This window comes from Marmota marmota, unplaced genomic scaffold, assembly GCF_001458135.2.
Source record: "Marmota marmota marmota unplaced genomic scaffold, marMar, whole genome shotgun sequence".
Taxonomy (NCBI): Eukaryota; Metazoa; Chordata; class Mammalia; order Rodentia; family Sciuridae; genus Marmota; species Marmota marmota.
This window is the reverse complement of record NW_025999990.1, coordinates 41,370,472-41,393,878: the sequence shown is the minus strand read 5'-3', so window position 1 is coordinate 41,393,878 and position 23,407 is coordinate 41,370,472. Positions and strand designations below refer to the sequence as shown.

The following is a 23,407-nucleotide window of genomic DNA, read 5'->3' as shown; positions in this document are numbered from 1 at the left end:
TGTTCACCTGTGCGAATAGGTGAAGGACTTCAGTGCACGAAAGTGGACCCAGTGATTTTATTCCTCACAATAGGAAATAGATAATTTTATGTAAGAGATTGATAATATTAATTTCTAGTTATCCTTCCTATGTAGTTGGTCTTAACAAGTTTAGGACACAAAGTTAATACTCCGAAAAAAATAGTTGTCTTTATATTTTGCTCTAACTGGCTGATGCAGTTGGCTCTTCATTTCTTCCCCAAGATAGTGTTCTTCATCTTAGCCCTTGAAGCCCTCCTTTTTCAGTTGTTAAAAAGAGTTTTTCACTGTATAGTTTTGTTTGAACTTCCATTTCAGTTATCCTTTGTACCTTGCACTCCCTTCCTGAGTGGGTTTTCCTTTCCTGGACCCTTTCTGGAAAGAAATGTCAGTGGGTCATACCTCCACCCTTCCTGTTGAAGTCTTTTCTAAATTATTTCCCTTTGTTCAGTTAAAATTTTGAATTACTAAAATTGTTGGGATTTTTTTTTTTAATTCTGCAGGACTTTTTTAGAACTGGATTCTTTTTTATTCTGTTTTACCTGTTGTCATTAATTTCATGTGCATTCCATGCTTCCTTGCTGTTTCTTATCCTAAATATTCTCTTCCTTTTCTTTCCATTTACTTTTACATTCTTAGGTAGGCATATGATTCATTGCATAGTATTAATTTGACAGTGGTGAATTTCTGTGTACATATGGTATTTTCTGTCTTACAAATCTGTTATTTCCTTCTAGGCACACTTTAAGATGTATCTTCATTTAGTAAATAATTATTTTTCTTCTGTTGGTTGTGCTGGTGTCACTCACACACACACACACACACACACACACACACTTTTACATTTAGGTCTGATCTGTTTTAAATTAAATTTTGAATATGGTAAAAGATAAGGGTCCAACGGAAAAATGATAAACATCCAACTTCATCCTTCTTCCAAATTTTCCTCTAACTTTTCTCTTGGTTCTTCAGAGTAACTTACTTTACTAATAATAGAATATCAAGGTTAAAATATGTTTTAAAGTCTTGTTTAATTTGTCAGTTGCTATACATGTGTGACCATCAGAATTTTCTGAGAAACTTTTGAAAAAATAACTCATGTGGTAAGCTGGGGCTCTAACTCAGTGGTAGAGCATACATGAGGCCCTGTATTTAATCCCATGCACTGCAAAAGAAAACCAAATATTAAATAAACCTCATGTGGTCTTCCAGTTAAGAACTTTGGTTTCCTGAATTTTGATGAGATTTAATATGCTCCAATTCAAAGTAAAACTTATCAGCTCTCACTTCCACTAACAGATGGCTGTAAAAGTAGGGCATAGTCCTGTTTTTAGACTAGTAATTCTCAATCCTCAAATTGCAACTCCCCTTTATAAAATATTTTATAATGTCCTTTTTACTATTTTGAAATGAAATTAATGAATAATATAATCACATACATATAGTTAAGGGAAAATGTCATAAGTGTAAGAGAAAAATAAAGTTGATTCATAAGATATATTCTAGAATGTAAATATTATGGGTATGTCTGTTCTAAAAGATGAATTGTTGAGCTACTTATTACTTTATATAAAATAATCATATATGTGATTGTTACAAATATGGTCATTGATGATTAACATGAATTGTGTTGTCATCAGGGACATAATTCTCAAAAATTATAAATATTTCTTGGTAAACAGGAACAGTTCTAACAAAGCTAATAATTTTTGTTTATTAAAGTTATATAAGCTTCTGGTTTAGCTGGTAGAAAGTGTTGTGTGTATGTGGAGTAGAGTGTAAGTTGACAAAACCGCTCAATTTAGGAATAAGATATTGAAAGAGCATAGGAAGGAGAAAGAGGGTGCCTTATTATAAAGGCTTTGAAGTATGTGTGGAGAGGAGCTTCTGAGCAGATTTCTAGGACCCATCCCTGCTGATTCTAATTTATTTGGTCCTAGGTGAAATTTATAAATATTTTTCTTCCCTCCCTTTTAAAGCTATCCTGATGGTTTTGAGATATGTCAGATTTGGGGACCATTATCCTGATGGGTTCAACATGTGTTTTAATTACCAATTACCAATTTCTGGGTGATCGTCTTTTCTATGCTTAAACATGTTCAGTGACAAATGAAATCATTACCTGCTTAGGTTGCACATTCCATCTTAAATAGTCGGAAAGTTTTCTATATACTAGATGGAAATCTGTCCATGTAATTTCTCCACTTGGTCCTAGTTTTTGCCTCTTAGATCCATTAATCTCTTTTTACATGATTGATTTTTCTGATATTTGAAGACAGCTGCCCAGGTGCCCCCAGTTATTTTTTCTACTGTCTTTATTTCCTTCAATCATTTTTGTTTGTTTAAAGTCATATAAGCTTATAGTTTAAAGATTTAAATAGTTTTTTCAAGGTTAAGATAAAAGAAAAAACAACTGTTTTTCCCTTTCTTCAAAAGCAATCATTTTGAACTCTACATTTTATTTTGCTCTTTACCTCAAGATCTCTTTTTAAAAAGACTTGTATTGTCATTTAAAATTTTTTCTTGCTTAGATTTTTTTTTCTTTTTTCCCTACTCTGGATAACATTTCCATTTCTCACTTCCTAATATAGTTTATAATGATTTTGGTTAGAACACTATTCACTTTTATTATGACTGTGTAAATGCAGTTCAGAGGTATTGTAAATTGTGATTAATTTTTCCTTCCCATAAACATTTTTACTGTCCATGTTTATAATGAATCTTTTTTTCACATGCTTAGGTTTTTGCCTACTAACCACTAATTCAACTGCAGTGTTCCATCAGTGATCTAAATTTATCAGGTTGTGCAGATGGATCAGATGTTTGTCATTTTACCTTTCTGAACAAATCTTCCCTGGACCCTCTAATCTGTTCCAACATGGACTCTTCTTTACTTGGCACATTGTAGTCATCAGAGGTTTCTCTTACTTCTTTATGGCTTCAGGAGTCCTATAACTTCCTCTTTCCTGATTTATTTTTCTGTATTTTGAAGGAGAACCTCCTCCATTAGATTTCTGAGGCAGATGTGTGGAAAATTAAAAGGTTATTTTAGAAAATTAAACATAGGACATAATAAGATAGCCAGCTCCACTGTATCATCATCCAGCTTCAACAGTTATTAACTATGGTTATTCTTTTCTTTTTGTTTTTATTTTTCTTCGGTGGGATTAAGTTTTGAACCCAGGGGCAAACTACCACTGAGCCACATTTTTAGCCCTTTTTTATTTTGAGATAGAGCCTTACTAAGTTGATGAGGCTGGCCTCAAACTTGCAGTCCTCCTGCTTCAGCCTCCAGAGTCACTGGGATTATACGTGTGCACAACCATGTCCAGCTGTAATCATTCTTAGTTCATCTATATTCCCACTAATCCCTTATTAGTCATTATTTTGAAGCATAATCCAGACATTAGATCCTTTTATGCAAATATATCAAAATATATCTCTAAAAGATTGAGATTCTTTACTAAACACATACATTAATAATGCCATAATTTGCATTAAAAAATATTAATGACAGGCAAATTATTTGAGATTTTTTTTTTGTCTCTTAAATTTTTTGCTGAATTGATAGTTGAAAAATATGAAGTTAATTTAGGTTAACTTTCTTTCAGAATTCTGAATTGCTACTTCTTCTAATGTTGGTATTCAATCCTATACTTTTCTAATTTCTGACCCCTGTATAAAATCTTTTTTCTTTTTAATTTGTTTTCCTTCTGAAAACAAGTCAATATTCTTTAATTTCTGCCCCAACCTTTTTGCTTTTTCTGGAATTCCTATTTATTTGACCTTCTAGGATAATCTCCTACATTCTATTTATAGTGTTTGCTTTTTCTAATATTCTTAAATCCTAATGTCTTTTTTAAAAAGCACACAACTAACTTGTTTATAATACTGGTTGTCACTCAGCAACTTGGCATTTGAGTAATTAAAAAAATATATGCAGAGAGATAGATGCAAAGAGATCTCAAAAATGATTTGAAGAGATCAATTACAGAGTGCTTTTTTCAGGTGTTCTTTTTGCTGTTTCCCCTGTTGTCACGAGTATGTGTTTCCATATAATTTTGTAATCATACCTGTTATTTAAAACATAAAGATGTAATAAATGTATTTTTCTGGGTGGTAAAAAAAGATATATTTTGTTTTCAGAGTATTTCTTTTTTGTGGCAATCCTGTTTTCATTTCATTGTTTTGATATATATTTTTTTAATCTTTGTAGAGTATTCTTTATAGTTTAGTGGAGGTGATGGTGGTGGTTTTCTGTTTCTTGGCATAGCTTGTGTCTTTTCTAAATTTCCTTTTTCTTTTCTTAATGTCCTGATTGTTTTTGTCCTCAGATGTCTCTTGATACTGTTTGTTGATATTAAAGAGAAGAGGATACAAGTTAATTGAAAGCTCTAAGTCCATAGAGTGATGGGTCATCTGGCCAGTCTGTTTCATTGATGATACCCTACTGTTGTCAATATCTTTTAAGTATTGTTTGAGTCGTCAGATTATCTAGCAAAGACTCCTTACTCTACTTCCTAGAATGTATAACATGGCTGTTATACATTGTTATCAGTATTTTAGATGTCAAGTAGATGACAAAGGCCTAAGTAGGAGTGTGAGAATTTGTCTATTTCTGTATTCATTACTGTACTCCTGTCTTTAAGTGTACCTCATGTCTCTCAGACCAGAAACTGTTTTAGACTCTAAAGATTCAACCTCCATTCTGCTACCGGCATGGAGAGGAAATAATCTATCAGATTATGGGAAAGAATGTGTTGGTGTGATAATTTCTTAAAACATGCTTTAAATCAATCAGTCTGGGTACCAATTTTTACACCTTTTGGGAATTTTACAATGTAAACCACATTGAGTATAAATCAGTGCCATCCTATTTTCTGTAATAATGGAAATGTTCTATATTTGCTTTTGCCAGTATGATAGCAACTAGATACATGTGACTGTTGAGCACTTGAGTGTAAGGACTCAATTTATAAGATGAATATGACTTACTGTGATTGAAATAGCAATATATGGCTTTACGAGACAGTACAATTCTAGACTTTTCTTACCATTTGCTTAGAAGTCAATGTTCTCAGTTTAGTTTCTCTACACAAACACACACGTATGAAGTGAAAACACGATTGCCATAAAAAGGAAATACAAAATATATATATATATATATATATTTTTTTTTTACCACCCAGAAAAATATATTTATTATATCTTTATATTTTAAATAACAAAGTTATATGGAAACACATACTTAGGAGAAATAGAAAAAAGAACACCTGAAAAAAGCACTCTGTATTTTTGTGAGACTCTGGGAGGAACAAAAGTGGATATAGGTATTCTCTATTTTTGTGGTGCTGGAGGGGTATCGTGGATTGAACTCCAAGGCACTCAACCACTGAGCCACATTCCCAGGCCTTTTTTGTATTTTATTTCGAGACAGGATCTCACTGAGTTGCTTAATGCCTCTTGCTGAGGCTGGCTTTGAATTTGTGATCCTCCTGCCTCAGCCCACGCTACTGGGATTACAGGCCACCAAACCTGGCTCTCTTTCATCTTTAGTTTGATGTTCATACAGGGTGGTCCTGATATTCAAATCCCTATCTTCAGAATTACTCCCATTAAGTAAGCTGTCTGCCTCTTTTTTCCCTCCTTCTAAAAGTTGTAATTCTATTAATGCATCCTATAATGTCTTATTTTTTTACATTCAATGTTGATATGAGCTTTACTTTTATATAAAATGTCCAAGTTTCTTCTTTGTTTTAGTTGTATATTAACTTTTTAAAATTTATGATATACACCATCATGTGGTGACTTCCATAAATAGCTGAATACTTATTTTGTTATTGACTTAGGTTATTGAGTTGAAATTATGCTAAGTATATATTCTGAATTTCTAATGTAGGGTGTGTGCTTCTTTTTAACCACTTTTTATTATATAAGTAATGAAATTGAAAAAATTAGAACTCTAGAAAAACACTAAGAAGAAAATCCCATTGTTTCCTACAGGATAATTATTATTATTATTAACTTTAGAAATACAATTTTTCTATACCCTCCACACCTATGTGATATATGTATTTCCCTCTTTAGTACTCAAATAATTAGTAAAAGCTATTTTATAATCTTTTTTGTATATTATGGATTTTTGCAAGTACTGGTTTCTTTGAATGTTGAAAGGGATATATGAAGGTGACTATTTTTCCTTTATATTCCTTGACCTTTAATATTTATTCAACAAAAAAAATATTGTTGAGCACTGCCTGTGTGCCATATACTGTAGTGAGAAAAACATGCAAAGTTGCTTAAGCTATAATTTGGCCTGTTAGTGCTAGATATGGTTCATATTTTGACTGTAATAAAAACAAGGTTGGTTTCTTCAATTAAAAGTTCTCTTGGGTAGGGCTTAAAATTAGCAATTTTGCAAAATTTCACTCAGAAATACAGTTGTAGAAAATCGTGCTGTAGCAGATTTTTAGCATTTGTAAGGATATGTTAAAAGTCTAATACTTCATTAAAATAGTTGATTTTCACTATATTTGCCAAATAATTTCTTTAACTCTTCACAAAGTAAAACAATCTTGAAATGCAAATAATATAATCCAAAAATCCAGAATTCAGAATGCTCTGAAACCCCCAATTTTTTCAGTGTCATGTCAGCATACCAAAAGGGTTTAGTTTGGGAGACATTTCAAATGTTAGTTTTTCAGATTAGGGACCTGTAACTGGTAAAGTCTGCAAATACTCCCCAAACCAAGAAACTAAAACAAGAAGCAAATCTAAAGGGTCCCAAACATCTCAAATAGGGTAATTTAACCTATAAAAGGAAATAACTTTTAGTAGATGAAAATATTTTGTTTTTGCTTCATAGGTTAAGAGCAGGATTATGTGATCGCTGTGCCGTAACTGAAGAACATATGCGGAAAAAGCAGCAAGAATTTGAAAATATCCGACAGCAGAATCTTAAACTTATTACAGAACTTAGTGAGTTTCTTTTATTTATTATAATTTAAAGTATAATGTATTCTTGTTAAAAACCTATTAGTAAATTGATTGTAATCAAATGAATTGTGTCCATACATTTTTTTCTTATTTTTAATACTTTCCTCCTTTTTTCCTTCATTTGTCTAATTTCTTGATTAAAAGGTTGCAACACAGGTTTTTATTGTTTTCTTTTTAGTTATATACACAGTGGAATGTATTTTGATATATTATATATACATGGAATATAATTTCTCATTCTTGTGGTTGTACAGGATGTACATTTACACAGGTCATGTATTCATATATGAACATAGGAAAGTTATGTTTGATTCATTCTACTGCCTTTCCTATTCCCATCCCCACTTCCCTTCCCTCTACTCGCCCTATTCAATCTGGTGAACCACAACTCCACATACTCCCACCCCTCCTGCCCATTGTGAATAAGCATCCACATGTCAGAGAGAACATTCGGCCTTTAGTTTTTTGGGATTGACTTATTTTACTTAGCATGATAGCCTCCATTTCCATCCATTTACCCACAAATGCCATAATTTCATTCTTCTTTATAGCTGAATAATATTCCATTGTGTGTATATATACCATATTTTCTTTATCCATTCATCTCTTGAAGGACAACTGGGTCGGTTCTGTAGCTTAGCTATTGTGAATTGAGCTACTATAAACATTGATGTGTCAGTGTCACTATAGTATGCTGATTTTAGTCCTTTGGGTATATGCCAAGGGGTAAGATAACTGAGTCAAATGGTGGTTCCATTCCAGGTTTTCTGAGGAATCTTCATTCTGCCTTCCAGAGCAATTGCACTAATTTGCAGTCCCACCAGCATCCTCACCAACATTTATTGTTACTTGTATTCTTGGTAATTGCCGTTCTGATTTGAGTGAGATAGAATCTCAATGTAGTTTTAATTTGCATTTCTCTTATTGCTAGAGATGTTGAACATTTTTTCATATATTTGTCAACCATTCATATTTCTTCTGTGACGTGTCTGTTCAGTTCCTTCCCCATTTATTGATTGGGTTATTTGGTCGTTCTTTTTTTTGGGGGGGGGGTTAAGTTTTTTAGTTCTCTCTATATCTCTATATACTGGAGATTAATCCTCTATCTGTAGGTAGCAAAGATTTTCTTCCATTCTGTAGGCTCTCTGTTCACGTTCTTGATTGTTTCCTTTGCTGTGAAGAAGCTTTTTAGTTTGATACCATTTCATTTATTGATTCTTGATTTTGTTTCTGGTACCTTAGGAGTCTTGTTGAGGAGTTCAATCCTATGCCAACGTGATGGAGATTTGGGTCTACTTTTTCTTCTAGAAGGCTTGGGGTCTCTGGTTTAATGCATAGGTTCTTGACCAACTTTGAATTTTGTGCAGGGTGAGAGATAGACATCTAATTTCATTTTGTTAAATATAGATTTCTAGTTTTCTCAGCACCATTTGTTGAAGGGGCTAGCTTTTCTCCATTGTATGTTTTTGGCACCTTTGTCTGGTATGATATCCTTTCTGAGATGCATACTTGAGAAGTTCTTTTGGAGGATTTTTTTTTTTTTTTTTAAATTTTATTTTGTAGTAAGAATCAAACTCCAGACCTGAATGTTCTAGGCAAGCACCGTACCAGTGAGCTACACCTCCAGTCCTTTATATTTATGTTTTGAGCCAGGGTCTCAGGGCATTGTTCAGGCTGGCCTTGAACTTGTGATCCTCCTTCCTTAACCTACCAAGTAGCTGGACTTGTAGGCATATATCACCATTCTGGCAGTTTTTGTTGTTTTTATGATCAAATTTATTTTAAGATAAGTGACTCTTCCTAAATTGGTATTTGAAATTAGTAGGACTGAGTGACCACATGGAATTTTTTCTTATCTTTATTGTATTAGACTCTATCTCTAGTACATAAAGTATTCTCTTTTGTAACAAGTGTTACATAAATTTATTAATCACATGGAAATGGCACAATATGAAAGGTAGTAATATCTACCTGGTAACAAATTACTTTTGCACAGTAGCATCAAACTAGAATAATATGATTTAAAATTAGAAATTCTCATTTCTTCATAATTGTGGATTTTATTTTAAAAGCCTGTGGCTCAGCGGTAGAGCGCTTGCCTAGCACTTTCGAGGCCCTGGGTTCAATCCTCAGCACCACATAAAAAATAAATAAAATAAAGGTATTGTGTCCAACTACAACTAAAAAAAAATAATAATTAAAAAAAATCCTGACATGAATATTAATATAACTGTATTATATGCTTTTTTCACATTGTTTTTAAGTGAATGAAAAGAATTCTCTTCAGGAAGAAAATAAAAAGCTTTCTGAACAACTGCAGCAAAAGATTGAGTAAGTATTTTTCCTAAATTTTAACAGAAAATATTTTCCTCCAATTTTCTTTATTTTACTTAGCTCTAGAAACTGTGAAAGTATCTTAAGAGTTGCAGATTTCATTCTTAAAACTTGGTCCTCTACAATTTTAAAAATAAAGATATCGCTACATTTTTATGTTTGGGGGATATGTATAAAAAATGTGTTTCTTCTCTTTGGTTAGTGTGTGAGTGTACAGTGAAAAAGTATCAACATTTTAATTAAAACATTTTATAATTTATAAATATCAAGTATTTTGTTACCCTCTTCCAGCTGTATCTCAGAGCTTCATAAAGCAGACTGAATAAGTATTTCCTCTTACTGAGTTCTTTGGCCTGTTAGAACTTCTGTCTTCTTCTATTCTCACCCATTTCTCTTTAAAAATAAAAATAACTTATCTCTCATATTCCAGTTGCTCTTCTGTGTTTTATGTTTATTATTTCTAATCTTTTCTCTGATTCTGCAGAATAGTTTTATTATCCTTACTTTACAAATGGGGAAACTAAAATGCAATGTCAAATAACTTGCCTGTGATTTCTTAACTACTATGTAATAAGACCATCACTTGTACCCATGTCTTCTGATTTAAACACCTTGTTTTTTTGTTTTTTTTCTGTTTTCATTTCTGTGCTATCCTGTCTTAAATTTTTTTTTCCCCCTGATGTGGTCTAACTAATTCAGGGTTGAGATAGGGCTAATTCTTAGTTCCCATTTATATGCAGATTATGTAGTATTTTTATTTATTTTACTTACTTTTGGTGGGGAGGGTGAGTCAGGGTTTCTCTGTGTTGCCCATGCTCTCCTTGAACTTCTGGTCTCAAGCCATCCTCCTGCCTCATTCCCCCCAAATTGCTAGAACTAATGGGACACCATAGCACCAAACTCTTAAAGTATTTTTTAAAACTTAGAATCTGGGATAGTACCGATGGTGTTATAGGGTTCTTAAAGATTCTATTGCTTTCAAATAAACACAAACACTTTGATACCCCAAACTATGAAGATGTAAGATTTTTTTTTTTGGCTTGGAATAGTTATTATCTGTGTATAAACATGTTTCACAGGAGGAAATAACATTCTTATCAGTATGCTTTTAGGTATTAGATGTCCAATAGAATTTTGCTGTTTCTTTCATATTAATTAGTCCACTGAACACTGATAGCCAAAGGGAATTTTGAGGGGGATGATAGATGATGAAGGAAGGCTATGAAATCAGACTAAAGCTATGAAATGTGTGTATGAAAATGTCAACACTTTCTAATTTTACTGATGCTCTGTGATGAAAAAAGGCTAAGACAGACCCACAGTTTTTCAATATGATTCCAAAACCCAAAAGGTTCTTTTTTTTTTTTTTTTTTAATGTTATTCACAACTTAAGTGTATCTCAAGTACTAGAATGCTATTTGTAGTTTTTATTCATCTCACTTTGTGAGTATTTGTATGTTTTGCTATGAAAATACCAGTGTATTTGATTACTGGACAGTGCCTCAAATTGCACTGGAAGTGTCGTATAATAACATATTTGTTCTGTGTTATATTTTATTTTTTAAAATCTAAATTCTGAATCCTGTCTGGTTCCAAGGATTTCAGATAAGTGATTGGTGACCTACATTAATCTATGTGAAGTGATTTAGTACATGTAGCTTGTGGTATTTTGAACTTCTCAACCTTGATATTTATGATAGCAGAGATAAGATACTAAAGATACTACGTATATAAAGATTAATACAGAAATGCCTCCAAAACCAAAGTGTATAAATTGTATTGAAACTGGATTGTCGTTTGCTTGATAGAAATATGAATTTTAATTATTTAGAATTTATTTTTATTGTTCTTAAATGCACAAATTTTCCTGTTGAAGTGAATTGATATTTTTACAAAAGAAGTAGACTTCAGTAAAGGCTACAATAAAAACTAATTATATAGACAAGTTCAAAGCACATATATTTTATTTATTTTATTTAATATGCTTAGTCAGAACAGTGTAGGAAGTAATGTATCTTTCATGAAATTTAAGATAGTTGTGATTCTCCTGAGCCAATTTTACCACTGACTTGCCTCAAATTTCTTTATGGTTAGCAGTTTTTTAAAAATAGCAAGGATAATCTTGTAAAGGCAACCTCACTTCCTCTGACTATCTAAACCACTGTAATGTTATGCTACTAGTGCTTGAAATTTCACTGAACTTTAGAAAAAAATATTGACTTCTTATTAAGTGCAGTAATTCTAACCTGCTTGACTTCTTTCCCGAGCTCTAGTGGTGGGGATCAAACCCAGGACCTCACATGTGTAGGCAATGCTTTGCAACTAAGCTACATCCCCAGCCCTTCCTGAGCTGGTTTCAGTGTCTTCTATGTCACTTAAGTGTCTCTACAGTTAAGTGACACTACAGTAAGAAATTATTCAATAAAAATTTGCTGTTATAAAGTTGAAAAATAAAGACAAAGAGTAAGCTCTTCCAGTCACAGGAAACAAATAGTTAAGCTATGTATTGAGGTCATGATTCTTTGTATTGGAAAATAAATGTGATGCATTAGTGAAAGTTAAGGAATCTACACAAGATTTCAAAGGACTGTAGAATTCACTTCATTTAACCCTCATCTCTCTAATAAAATTCCTGTTATAACTTCTTTAACAAGTAACCATTGTTGAAATACCTTTAGTACAAGTTCATCATTTCCTGAGTCTGTTTAATTTTAGCAAGATGATAGTTTTCCCATGCTTGCGTAGAATCACCTTATTTACAAATTATATTTATTGACTCTGATTTTACTCTCTTCTACTTTACTACACTTTTGATACATGAAGACACCCATTGTGGTTCTTCCGAGTCTTGTCTTCTCTAAAGTAAATAACTGCTCTTCATTAACTGTTCTTCATGTGGCACTACTTCAGGACTTTTCAAACTGCTATTTTTTTTTTAATGTTTTAGTTATCAGTATCTTATTTAAGAATTTGATGATATAGATATGTAAGTCTGACCAATACACCAGTATTGGCCAATATACCCACCACACACTTTTTTTTAACCTATATTGATATTACCCAAACATAACATATTGCTCATGGTTGCTTATGGAGTTTTCAGTTAATTCATACCTTTAAGTTAGTATCTTATTGTCCTCTACTTGTGAATTTGCTGTTTTAGTTTTAAACACAGGACTTAATAATTTGTCAAAGACACCTCATATCATTTAATCTGCTCCTTCATTTTTAAGTACTATTTATTAAATACCTACTAATTTTCTGGGCACTGGGTTATATCTTTGTGTATATTATTTGCTTTTTATACCCTCTTTAAAAAGAAAACAGGAAAATACCCATTTTATAGACAAGGAAGCCAAGGTTCAGGAAGATTAAATAACATTCACCTTGACTAGTAAGTGAATCCACGTCTACCTTCAGGCTTTATATACCTTTTCTACAGTGTTGTTAAAACTGCTTCAGAAGGTTACCTACAGAGTGTTGACCTGTAGATGACAAAGCACAGATTATCTCTCTTCTTAATTGATTCAGTAAGACTGATACCTAGCATTTAGTCCTGCTCTGTTGTATCTTATTAGATTTGGCCCATAATTCTAGCCTTGGAGTATGTGAGTGGGGTCTTTCATTTGCTGACTTTTGCTGCTGTTCTAAGGTTAGTTTTTATCCTTAGCTTGTATAGTCCACAAATTTGTGAATATTCCATTAATGCCTTTCATCAAGGTCATTGATGTGGAACAAAACACCTGAACATGAAGCTATGAGGATTTTCTTCAATAATAATAATTTGTATAGCCAGGCACAGTGGTACACATCCGTAATTCCAGCAACTTGGTAGGCTGAGGCAAGAGGATTTCAAGTTGGAGACTATCCTCATCAATTTAGTGAGGCTTTGTCTGAAAATAAAATAAAAAATAACAAGTGCTGGGGATGTGGCTCAATGGTTAAGAGTCCTCAGTACTGCAAATAATAATTTGTGTCAGTTAAGAATCTGTCTTTATTGATACTGTGTTTATATTTCTTCTTTTTTTTTGCATTGAGAGAATATCAAGGAAGTCATTGTCTGATACATTCTTGAGACCTTGATTATATGATAAAACATTCCGTAGACAACTGATCTAATAGCACTACTTCTAAAAATTAATTTTACTTTAATTATTCATAAGATAAAATTATAAGGTTCTCAGGGATCTGTATAAGGCTCACTAGTTTCAGGGAATCCTCTTCCCTTTTGGAAAATTAGAACATTTAAATGAAGGTGATAGTTTTAACCTTGCTTCCTTATATTTAAATTATGTTTTAACTGGAATTATAAGTTCTTCGGAGTGGAGAAAGAAAAGTTGAATGTTAAAAATTGCAGACTCCACATGAAGAGAAACCTTGGATCCTTTATAGATCTTTGGGGAAAGGAACAACTAAAACAGATTTGATAGAATTTAAGAGGAGGCCTACAAATAAACAACCGAAAACATTTATTCTCAAGCCCTCAGAAATAAAAGTGAAAGAATAACAACTGTGCATAATCAGTTTAGCCAAAAGCTATGACAGAAACTCCTAACTTTTCTCAGAAAATCAGAGACTTAATATTAAGAATAATATTTGGTTAAGACAGAAGTTTTGTTTTGTTTTGTTTTGTTTCTTTTTTTCTCCCCTTTACTATGACAAAGGAGGATAAAACCAGCATTTATTTATTTAGTTTGGGCACTTCTAGTTGGAGCTAGTTTTGGTTTTTGTCCTTTAGGTGTTTGTTTGTTTTCTCCTTTTGTGGTCCCAGCTACTTGTAGATTGACACTGCCAGGAAATCAGTTTCTTCTCATGACTCATTCCTGTTTCAGGTTGAATTTTTATGACTAATAGGAAAGTACACTATGACGTGATTAGTTAAAGGTAGGCCAAACAGATTTCACACTCCATTAATTTGTAAGGCTTTCTCATATGACTTTAGTGTACTCTGTTTTTCCAGAATAAGGATAGAACTGCAGGAAGAGATTAAAAATTAATTATTAATCTATTATAAGATGACTGTAATAAATAATAAAATATTGTATATTTTGAAATTCCTAGAAAAGTACAATTTAAATATCATTACATAAATCTGTGAAGTGATAAATTTGATTAGCTTGATTTAATCATTTCAGGATGTAAGCATTACAAAACATCACAATATATTCCATGAATACTTATAGTTATGGGGGCTGGAGATACAGCTCAGTTGGTAGAGTGCTTGCCTCACATACACAAGGTCCTGGTTTCAATCCCTAGCCCTGCCCCCCCCCCCANGAACCCAGAATCTGGGAGGAAAGTAGCCCCCCCCCCCAAAAAAAAATACTTTATAGTCATTATTTATCAATTAAAAATAAAATTTTTTAAATTAGATATTATCTCTAAAAATTGTTTTTTAGCATAGACTATAGGATTATAGACCACAGTAATATTTATATTGTCCAGGAAATTAAAATATAAATCTTTGTTAGAAAACATTAATCTTTGTCTTCCAAACTCTCATGTGTTTTGTTTGAAACAATATCACAAATTAATAGAACAGGCTACTTTGGTCATGTAAAGATTAAATGACTGACAAACTGATAAGAATGGCCAGTAAGGTCAGTAGTGGTCTGATATTGGAAAGTCAGTTGACTTAATTTTACTCAGAAACCACAATTCAGTGCAAACTCAGTCTTTTAAGTACCATTGGTCCTGAATTGAGTTGACAAGAACATACACATCAGCATAAATTTATTTCTTGAGTAGCATCTGGGAAAGTCTTGTATTCATTCATTCAACAAATCTTTGTGCAGTACATACTACTTGACTACCATTGTAGGTATTTGTAATTCATCAGTAAACCAGAGAGCCTTACCCTCTTAAAGTTTATATTCTAACAAGTGAGCAGAGACATATTAAATTACATACTTGTTAGAAAGCATATTTACTATAGATAAAGTAAATAAAGCAGAATAACAAGAAATAGGAAAAGGTTGTGTGGGAAGGGAGGTGCACTTTTAATTATTAAAATTCCAGCAAAGATAGAAAGATGAGATAATTAGCCATGTGGATACCTAGAGAAGAGTAGAGCGAAGAACAGCTAGAACAAAGAGCCCAAAGTAGGATTATACTTAGTGTGTTTGAGTAAACTCAAGGAAGATTATGTAGATTATGTAGCAGGAGTTAATATGGGCTAGATAAACAGATCCTATAGGGTCTTAGGGATTAATCAAAGGCTTTGGTTTGTGTTTTTAGTGAAATGGGACATGTGGCACAGTTTTAATCTGACTTAATTGACATGATTTAAATTTTTTTTTAATTTTTTTTTAGTTATAGATGAACATGATACCTTTATTTATTTATTTTTATGTGCTGCTGAGAATCTAACCCAGTGCCTTACCCATGCCATGTAAGCACTCTACCACTGAGCCACAACCCCAGCCCTGACTTAAATTTTAATAGGACTGTTGTAACTGATGTAAATCAGAAGCTGAGATAGAAACTCAAATTTTGCAGCCTATCATAATTGGTCATTAGACTCATGGTGTAGAATACTTTATAAAGGTTAACTATTTGATAGTGAATAACAACACTTGAATACTTGACAATAAGGGCCTCTAGAGTCTGCCAAAATTTAAATCTTGTCTCTGTTACTTACTATTTGACTTAAGTGACTTAACTTCTTTTTCTTCATTCCCATGGTAAAATGAGTAATAATAATATCTCATGAGACACAGTTGTGATAATTAAAGTGATGGCATGCAGCACTTAGAGTAGTTTCTGGTGATTTAAGTACACAGCAAAGGTTGGCAGTTATCAGTGTCAGTATTATTATCCCATCTGTAGTTTGCCAAGTAGTATTGATTCTACCACCTCAGTATTTAAAATTGGTTCTTTCCTTTCTATATGTATTTCCAGTATTCTGATTCAAACCACAGAAGCCCTTGCTTGGACTGTTAAATTTACTGTCTAATTGAGTGCCTTGCTTCCTTCTGTACCAGTCATTCTGGTACACTGCTATAAACTTGTCATATTACTTTTATACTCTAAAACCTTTGTTCTTTTCTTCTTGCTTTCTCAATTACATGAACATTTACTCACAGTTTCCTTTCCTATAGTTCTTGCTTGCTCTTATCCAACACATATACAGTACTGTGTGCCTTTACTCAAAACAGCGTGGATCCTCTGCTGAACTTCTTTGCCTTTTGAAATACTTCTAATTTCATCTCAGGTGCCAATGACTACACTTTCTGTTTCACTTCTCATGATAATATTCCCCACTTGGTATTATAGTTATTTGCATGCTTCTCTAATCCTTGGATTTGGAATATTAGATGCAAGGCATTACACACATCTCTTGTGTCTTCCACTTGTGTTCTGCTATAGCTCCATACTATATTGTTGATGTTTTAATAAATATTTGTTGAATTTGTTTTCTTTCAATTGTCATCTTCCTCTAGGAAGGATCAACAGCATCAAGCAGCTGAACTTGCATCTGAGGAAAATGTTATTCCAGGTTCACCAATAACAGCCTTCTCATTTTCTGGCATTAACCGGCTACGAAGAAAGGAGAATCTCCATGTCCGATACATGGAAAAAGCACAGAATAAACAGGAGTATTCTGTTTGTACAAATGGTAAAGGTTAGAGTTGTTTCTTAAGTTACCTGGTTTTGTAAAAAAAAAAAAGAGTATTTGTCTGTTGTTTTTACATTATTCAGTCTAATGAAGGAAGATAGTCATTGTTCAGTAACCCATGGTACACTTGTTGAGTTTTAACTTCCACTAATAAAGTGACGGGGCATTTTCTGCATGTATTATGAGTAGATATGTTCCTGGTCTGAATATGTAAATACTCAGCATTTTATAAATATAGGAAAGTTTCTTTTTATTTTAAAAATATTCGAATGTGCACATATCTGGGATGGAAGGAAATAGGAAAAGAATATTAATTTCCATCTTCTGTTTTGAATATATTAATATGCTGATTGATTTGCATACATTATTACTATATGTTAATTATCACAATAGCTTATGGGATAGCTGTTAACTCCTTTTATTGATGAGAAAGAGATGTTAGAGAAGTTAAAAATACACTCAAAGTCAATTGTCATATAAGTAGATAAGTCACAATTAACATACAGGTCTTCCTTGCTCTAAACTTCCATACTTTCCAAGAATTGCCCACAGGTACTGCTACCATTTGGAGCTATTTTTAACTCGTTATTTTTGTTGTAATCTGTAGCAGTTGGTGGTAATTAAATGATTTTATAATGTATATGTTTTGTGAATTATCAGTGACAGATTTTAATTCCAGCCAAGTTTACCATTTCTGTAAAATTCTTTGAAACTACCTTTTTATATAGCCATTAAATTTGTCATATGACATGATACAATGATTACCATTTAATAAAAAAAAAATGGTAAAGATTTTAAGTTTTTACCTAAACTGCTTATAACAAGGAAAGCATTGGAGGAAGGTAATATGAAGTTCTGGAGATATTTGTATAGTGCAAATACATTATTGATGGTAGCTATGCTTTTGAAAGAATAAGTAGATATTTATTCTTTGAAATTGGAAAATTGACAGCTTTTCTGTATTTTATATGTGTTTGCATCACCATCTAGTGGAAAGCCAAAGAACTGTTAAAAATTCTACCTACAATTAGCAACTAAATTAAAACAGGATCTAGATATTATATTTTAGAAGGAGTAGTCATTGGCCTTTTTGACTGCTATTAGAACATGAATCATTACAGACAGATAATCATCTATATAATTTAGATCATGTTTAGGTTCATCTATATGAATATCCAGAAACCAAACCACAAAAATTTCTTTACTAGAACCTCTTTTGTATCTCACATGATTGTTTCTAGTTTATTTCTTCATTGTATGTGAGCAACATATAACTATTTAATAAAATTTTTTGCTATTTCCTTATTCTGATCATTTTTTCTTTGGAATCTGAAATTTTGGTTTTAAAGACATAGTAGTTGTTTTTTTTTAAAGATTTATTTTTTAGTTGTAGTTGGACACAATACCTTTATTTTATTTATTTATTTTTATGTGGTGCTGAGGATTGAACCCAGGGCATTGCACGTGCTAGGCGAGCGCTCTACCCCTGAGCCACAACCCCAGCCCCAATATAGTAGCTTTTGAGCCATGCAAAATTTTTTAAAAATAAGTTTTAAGTGATTTAATGACTAATTAGTCTTGTTCTGATCATGTTTGCTTGTTTATCTTAGATACACAGTGCTTTTTAAAATGAATTTCAAGTTACATTTAGGCTGTGTTTTTCTTTACTTTTATCCTTTTGGTTTTCTTTGAAGTAAATCAGTAGAAATATTTCTGATATGTTCCAGGGTTTCCTTCTAGAAAATTAAAGTAGTGTAAAATGTAATATACATTTTAAATTAATCTGCTGATTTGTAACAGATACAGGAAAAAAAGAAACATTAAAATGTTATGCCTTAGGCATCTTAGGTCAGAAGAAACTTGTCTCTTCAAGTCCTTGTTCCCACCACTGCCTTTCAGCTTTGTTCTTAATAAAACTAAAGAAACTTACTTTTTCTTAAAATATGAGAATTATGTCAATAAAATAGTGTTTGTATACATTTAACTACAAGGTAATATTAGCTTATAAGAGTAATATTTTGATAATAATTTTGTTTGTTACATAATTGTTCCTGTTTTCCCCCCCTTAGAATTAAGAAAAATCTCCAAGACTTCAGCTCACCCTCCACATAAGCCTAATGAAAGTGAAATTCTAGTAGCTGACACTTGTGATCAAAGTCAAGCTCCAGTGACTAGTAAGATACTGAGATTACTTTATAAGTTTAAAATTTGTGATTATTGGTAGACAAGAGTCACCAAAAGTTAGAATTAGACTATTTCAAGAATATTTTTATATAATTTATGTTTATGTTATTAGTTGCCTAGAAGTCTTTTCATATTAGAAAATAATGTTATCCTAGTATTAATTTATATTAATATTCTTATCCATATTAGTATAAATTGCTAATGATATAAGGAAGGCTTTATTATGGTTTACTCATTTATTAAAAAATGTATAAGTATCTACTATATGTCAAGCACTGAACAAAACAAGCCCTTGTCCTTGTGGAATTTATAATTTAATTGGGAAAGAAAAAGAATAAATACATGTCAGGCATAGAGTCAAGTGTGCTGAAGAGAAATGAAGCAGGTAAAAGGGATATTAGAAAGCCTCACTCATTAAGTGACACTTCAGGGGAGACTGAGGGAGGCATGTGGATACCTGAGAGAACAACATCCCAGGCAAAGAAAGTACCATTTGGTTTGCTTGAGAAACTTTAAGGAAACCTGTATAGTTGAAAGAACAGGGGAAAATCCTTTGAACAACAGGAGGAATAGAGTTGCTACTGAGGTAGAAGTGACTGAGAGCAGCAGGTTTGCAGGGTAAGGGATAGGAAAGGTTAAAATTCAGGATTTTGGTTTTTTGTAATATTCTGTTTGAAATATAGAATAGATATTCAGATAAAGATTTTGGATGGGGAGTGGGTGTAAATTTGCATTTAGGGAAATTCAGGATGAAGGTATGTATGGAAGTTTTCAGCATAATTTTCAAAACCATGCGACTTGATGAGATTTCCAAGCAAGTCATCATAGAGGAGAGAAGTTGAGTACTGAGCCTAGAGGAATTCCATTATATAAAGCAATGATTCTTACTCTTCACATGTTCATTCCACCTGTCCAGTGAGCCTTTTTAATTCCCCAAATAACTCCCCCCATGACTTTTTTTGGGGGGAGGGGGTTGTGGGGATTGAACCCAGGGTCTTATGCATGCTAGGAAAATGCTGTACCACTGAGCTACACCCCCACCTCACCTCCACACAATTTTAATATTGCAAAAATGCTATATATTCCATTTATGTACTCTTTACATTTCATTTGTACTTTATACATAAAAAGTATAAGACTTTTTTGTCCCCTGAAAGCCATTTTTCACTCCTTTCAGGCAGTATTGCAGCTGTTTTGTTAGAGATTACGAAAATGAGAAGGAACGAACAAAGTAGCCAGAGAAGGAGCTGCCCATAAGATAGGACCAAAAGTGAGATCCTTTAGGCCAACTGGAGAGAGGCAAAAGTTGTGTTTTCTGTTTCCCAATATAGATAGTCCTAGACCTGCTCATGTCTTTTTTTTTTTTTTAATCTTTCTAGAAGGCTCTCTAATAATACAATCAATATTCTACTACTAACCTATATGCTAAATAAATCCCAAATTTATGTCTCTGTCCAATACTCTTCTTCTGGATTCCAAATCACTATATACCCCTGCTGCTGAGCACCTCTCTCTGAATATCTTTCATCTTCAGCATGTCCAAAATGGAAGCTTTCCTATCAGACCTACTTTTCATCCTTTTATTTACAACCTCAGTGAACAATATTATACACATTTCTTTTGAGTTACCTAAGTCGAAGAGTTCTAAGTCATTTTATATTCCTGCTTCTTCATCTTATGTTCTATGTAGCTTCTAAGCCTTACTGATTCCGGCTCGTGCATATCTGTTTTACATAGTCTTCTGTACCACCATGGTACTGTTTTAGACCATCAGTATCACACCAAGACTGTTTTAGTAATCTAATGAGTCTTTCTGCCTATTAGTGATTACTTCTTGTTCATTACATTTTTAACCCTGGTATTGCTTCTGTCCTCCCTTTAAAATTCTTGGATGTCTCTTCATTGTTTATAGGAGAAATTCTAAACTACTTAGCATAATCTGATCCCTAACTAACCTAGCTAGGCTCCTATCCTACTACTTTCATCTTGTGTGATTCACTTCTAGCAATTAAACCACATGTAGTTCCCTGAACAAGCAATTTTGTTTCAAATATCTGGGACCTCAAGCATACCTAGAATCCTAATTTCTGACCCACATCTAGTTAACCTGCCACACACCTCTTTCTCCTAAGGGTCAGTAGACATTACTTTATGTAGTTTGCCTTGATTTCCCCAAGGATGATTTAGGAGTCCTATGTTTGAGTCACCTTTTATGTGTGCCTTTATTATGTTTATCACATCTACTGCAGTTCTCTTTTTACCTTTCAACTGTAGTCCATATGGTTCTTGAGAACAAGAGCTTTTTCTTTTCATCTAGTGCTTAAACATACCCAGCACATAATAGGTACTCCATAAATACTTACTATGTACAGAAACTCTAAATATACAAAACTAAAATGATTGAATGTAGATGATTCCTATATAGATATGCATTAGCTTAAAACTTGAAAAACATGCAGTGCTAAAAACCTCCACTATATTCACAAACATACTATAAACATGGTTTAATTACAAATCCATTTTATGATTTTTTTTTACAATGTCAATAAAAGCAATCTATGTACTCCATTTAGTACATTTAGGAAAAATGGAAAACTGGAAAGGTTTAGCAAGTGTGGATGCAAAATGCCAGTAACTTATTGCTATTTATAGTAGATACTTTGAGCTTTCTTGAACAGTATTTTAAAATTTGTCCACTATTTCCCCCCTGCACCTCCAAGTACTGAGGATTGAACCCAGAGGTGCTTTACCACTGAACCACATCCCCAGCCCTTTTCAGTTTTTATTTTGAGTCAGGGTCTCATTAAGTTGCATAGAGCCTCGCTTAGTTATGGAGGGTAGCCTCAAACTTGCAGTCCTCCTTCCTCAGCCTCCTGGGATTATAGGTGTGCACCACCATGTCTGGCTCCAGTGCCATCTTATAAATAGGTTCTTTGAGATTTTTTCCTACTTTTTTATAATTTTTTACATGTAATTTCTGAAACTGAGTAATTGGTTTGTTTTTCTCTTATTTAGAAACACGTGGAACAAGCAGTTATTCCACTGATAAATCATCTTTTAATTTGGCTACAGTTGTTGCTGAAACACTTGGACTTAGTGTTCAAGAAGAATCTGTAAGTAATGGTTTAGTTTGTTAATAATATGTGTTATTTGATATGTCCATTTAGATCTACTCTTAAAGAATTGAGCCAGAGGAAAATTACTTTATCCAAAGATTATTGAATAAAGGCCTAGAACAAAACTAATGTTAGAAAGGTCCTTTTATATTATCTCCCCCAGAGAGTCCTGAGTCTTCAGAATTCTTAGGATATGGGTCAAATCAAAATTACAGGGGAATGATAATGGCTTAAAGGACTTATTTTGTCAGTCCTCTCTCTAGTCCCCTCTTTTATGCTTTCTTCCCACCCTCACTGTATCCAAGAGAAGACCTAAACCTTTAGGTTGGTTTCAGAATTTGTTGGGTCTTTTTGGCATCTTTTAAACTGCGTCTTGGTTTGGAAAAAGATTGAATTCTTGGGACTATCAAGAACTGCCAATCCAATTCTTAGGGATTGGTCAGGGATTGGCCCCTGTAGTTTTCATTATTTGAATACTTCCTTACATCAGGCAGGTTTACATCTTTTTTCTTTTCTTAATTGATCCCTAGAAAATAGAAAACTTGAATTCTTCAGTCGTAAGAAGTTCTGTTTTGACACAACTTTAAATTAATTTTCTCTGCTTTAGTTAGTAAATGTGTACATACTCATAAAGTTATCTTACTGTTGAATTTCTGAAAATTGAATTGATTTTTCATTACATTTGAGTTTTTGCTCTTTTTTAGATGTATTCTCAAATGATAGTGGATTTTTTAAAACTCTTTGAAAATTAAATGTGTCTTAATGGTTTTTAATGTCCTCCTATCCATAAACCTAGTAAGTCAGTAGCTTAGACACCAAATATGTTAAGGGAGCTGACATCGAACAATTTGCTGCAGCTGTGGTGGTGTATGCCTGTAATCATGTGACTCATGATGCTGAGGCAGGAGGGTCATGAGTTCAAACCCAGCCTAAGCAACTCTGCAAGACCCTGTCACTAATAAAATATATAGAAGTGTGGGCAATGTGGCTTGGTGGTTAAGTCTCTCTGGGTTCAATCCCTCGTATGAAAATTAAAAAAAAAAAAAAAAACTTGCTCAGAATATGATGTACAGCCCAACAACATCTGCATCACTTTTGAAGTTTGTTAGAGATACAGAACCTTAGACCTACTGAACTTGCA

The 23,407-nt window shown here is 32.9% G+C and overlaps 1 protein-coding gene across 5 annotated transcripts in view; it reads left to right on the top strand.

The window, feature by feature from the left end:
- Positions 1 to 23,407, top strand: part of Rbbp8 (RB binding protein 8, endonuclease) — an 85,420-nt gene that overhangs the window by 37,473 nt on the left and 24,540 nt on the right. For 4 of the 5 annotated variants that reach the window (XM_048806443.1, XM_015482487.2, XM_048806444.1 and 1 more), the window contains exons 5-9: positions 6,884 to 6,996; positions 9,279 to 9,345; positions 16,791 to 16,972; positions 19,036 to 19,140; positions 22,166 to 22,263. In XM_048806443.1, the coding sequence (XP_048662400.1) occupies positions 6,884 to 6,996; positions 9,279 to 9,345; positions 16,791 to 16,972; positions 19,036 to 19,140; positions 22,166 to 22,263 (565 nt within the window). The remainder of the gene's footprint in view (positions 1 to 6,883; positions 6,997 to 9,278; positions 9,346 to 16,790; positions 16,973 to 19,035; positions 19,141 to 22,165; positions 22,264 to 23,407) is intronic. The other variant, XM_015482488.2, reaches the window with a different exon arrangement.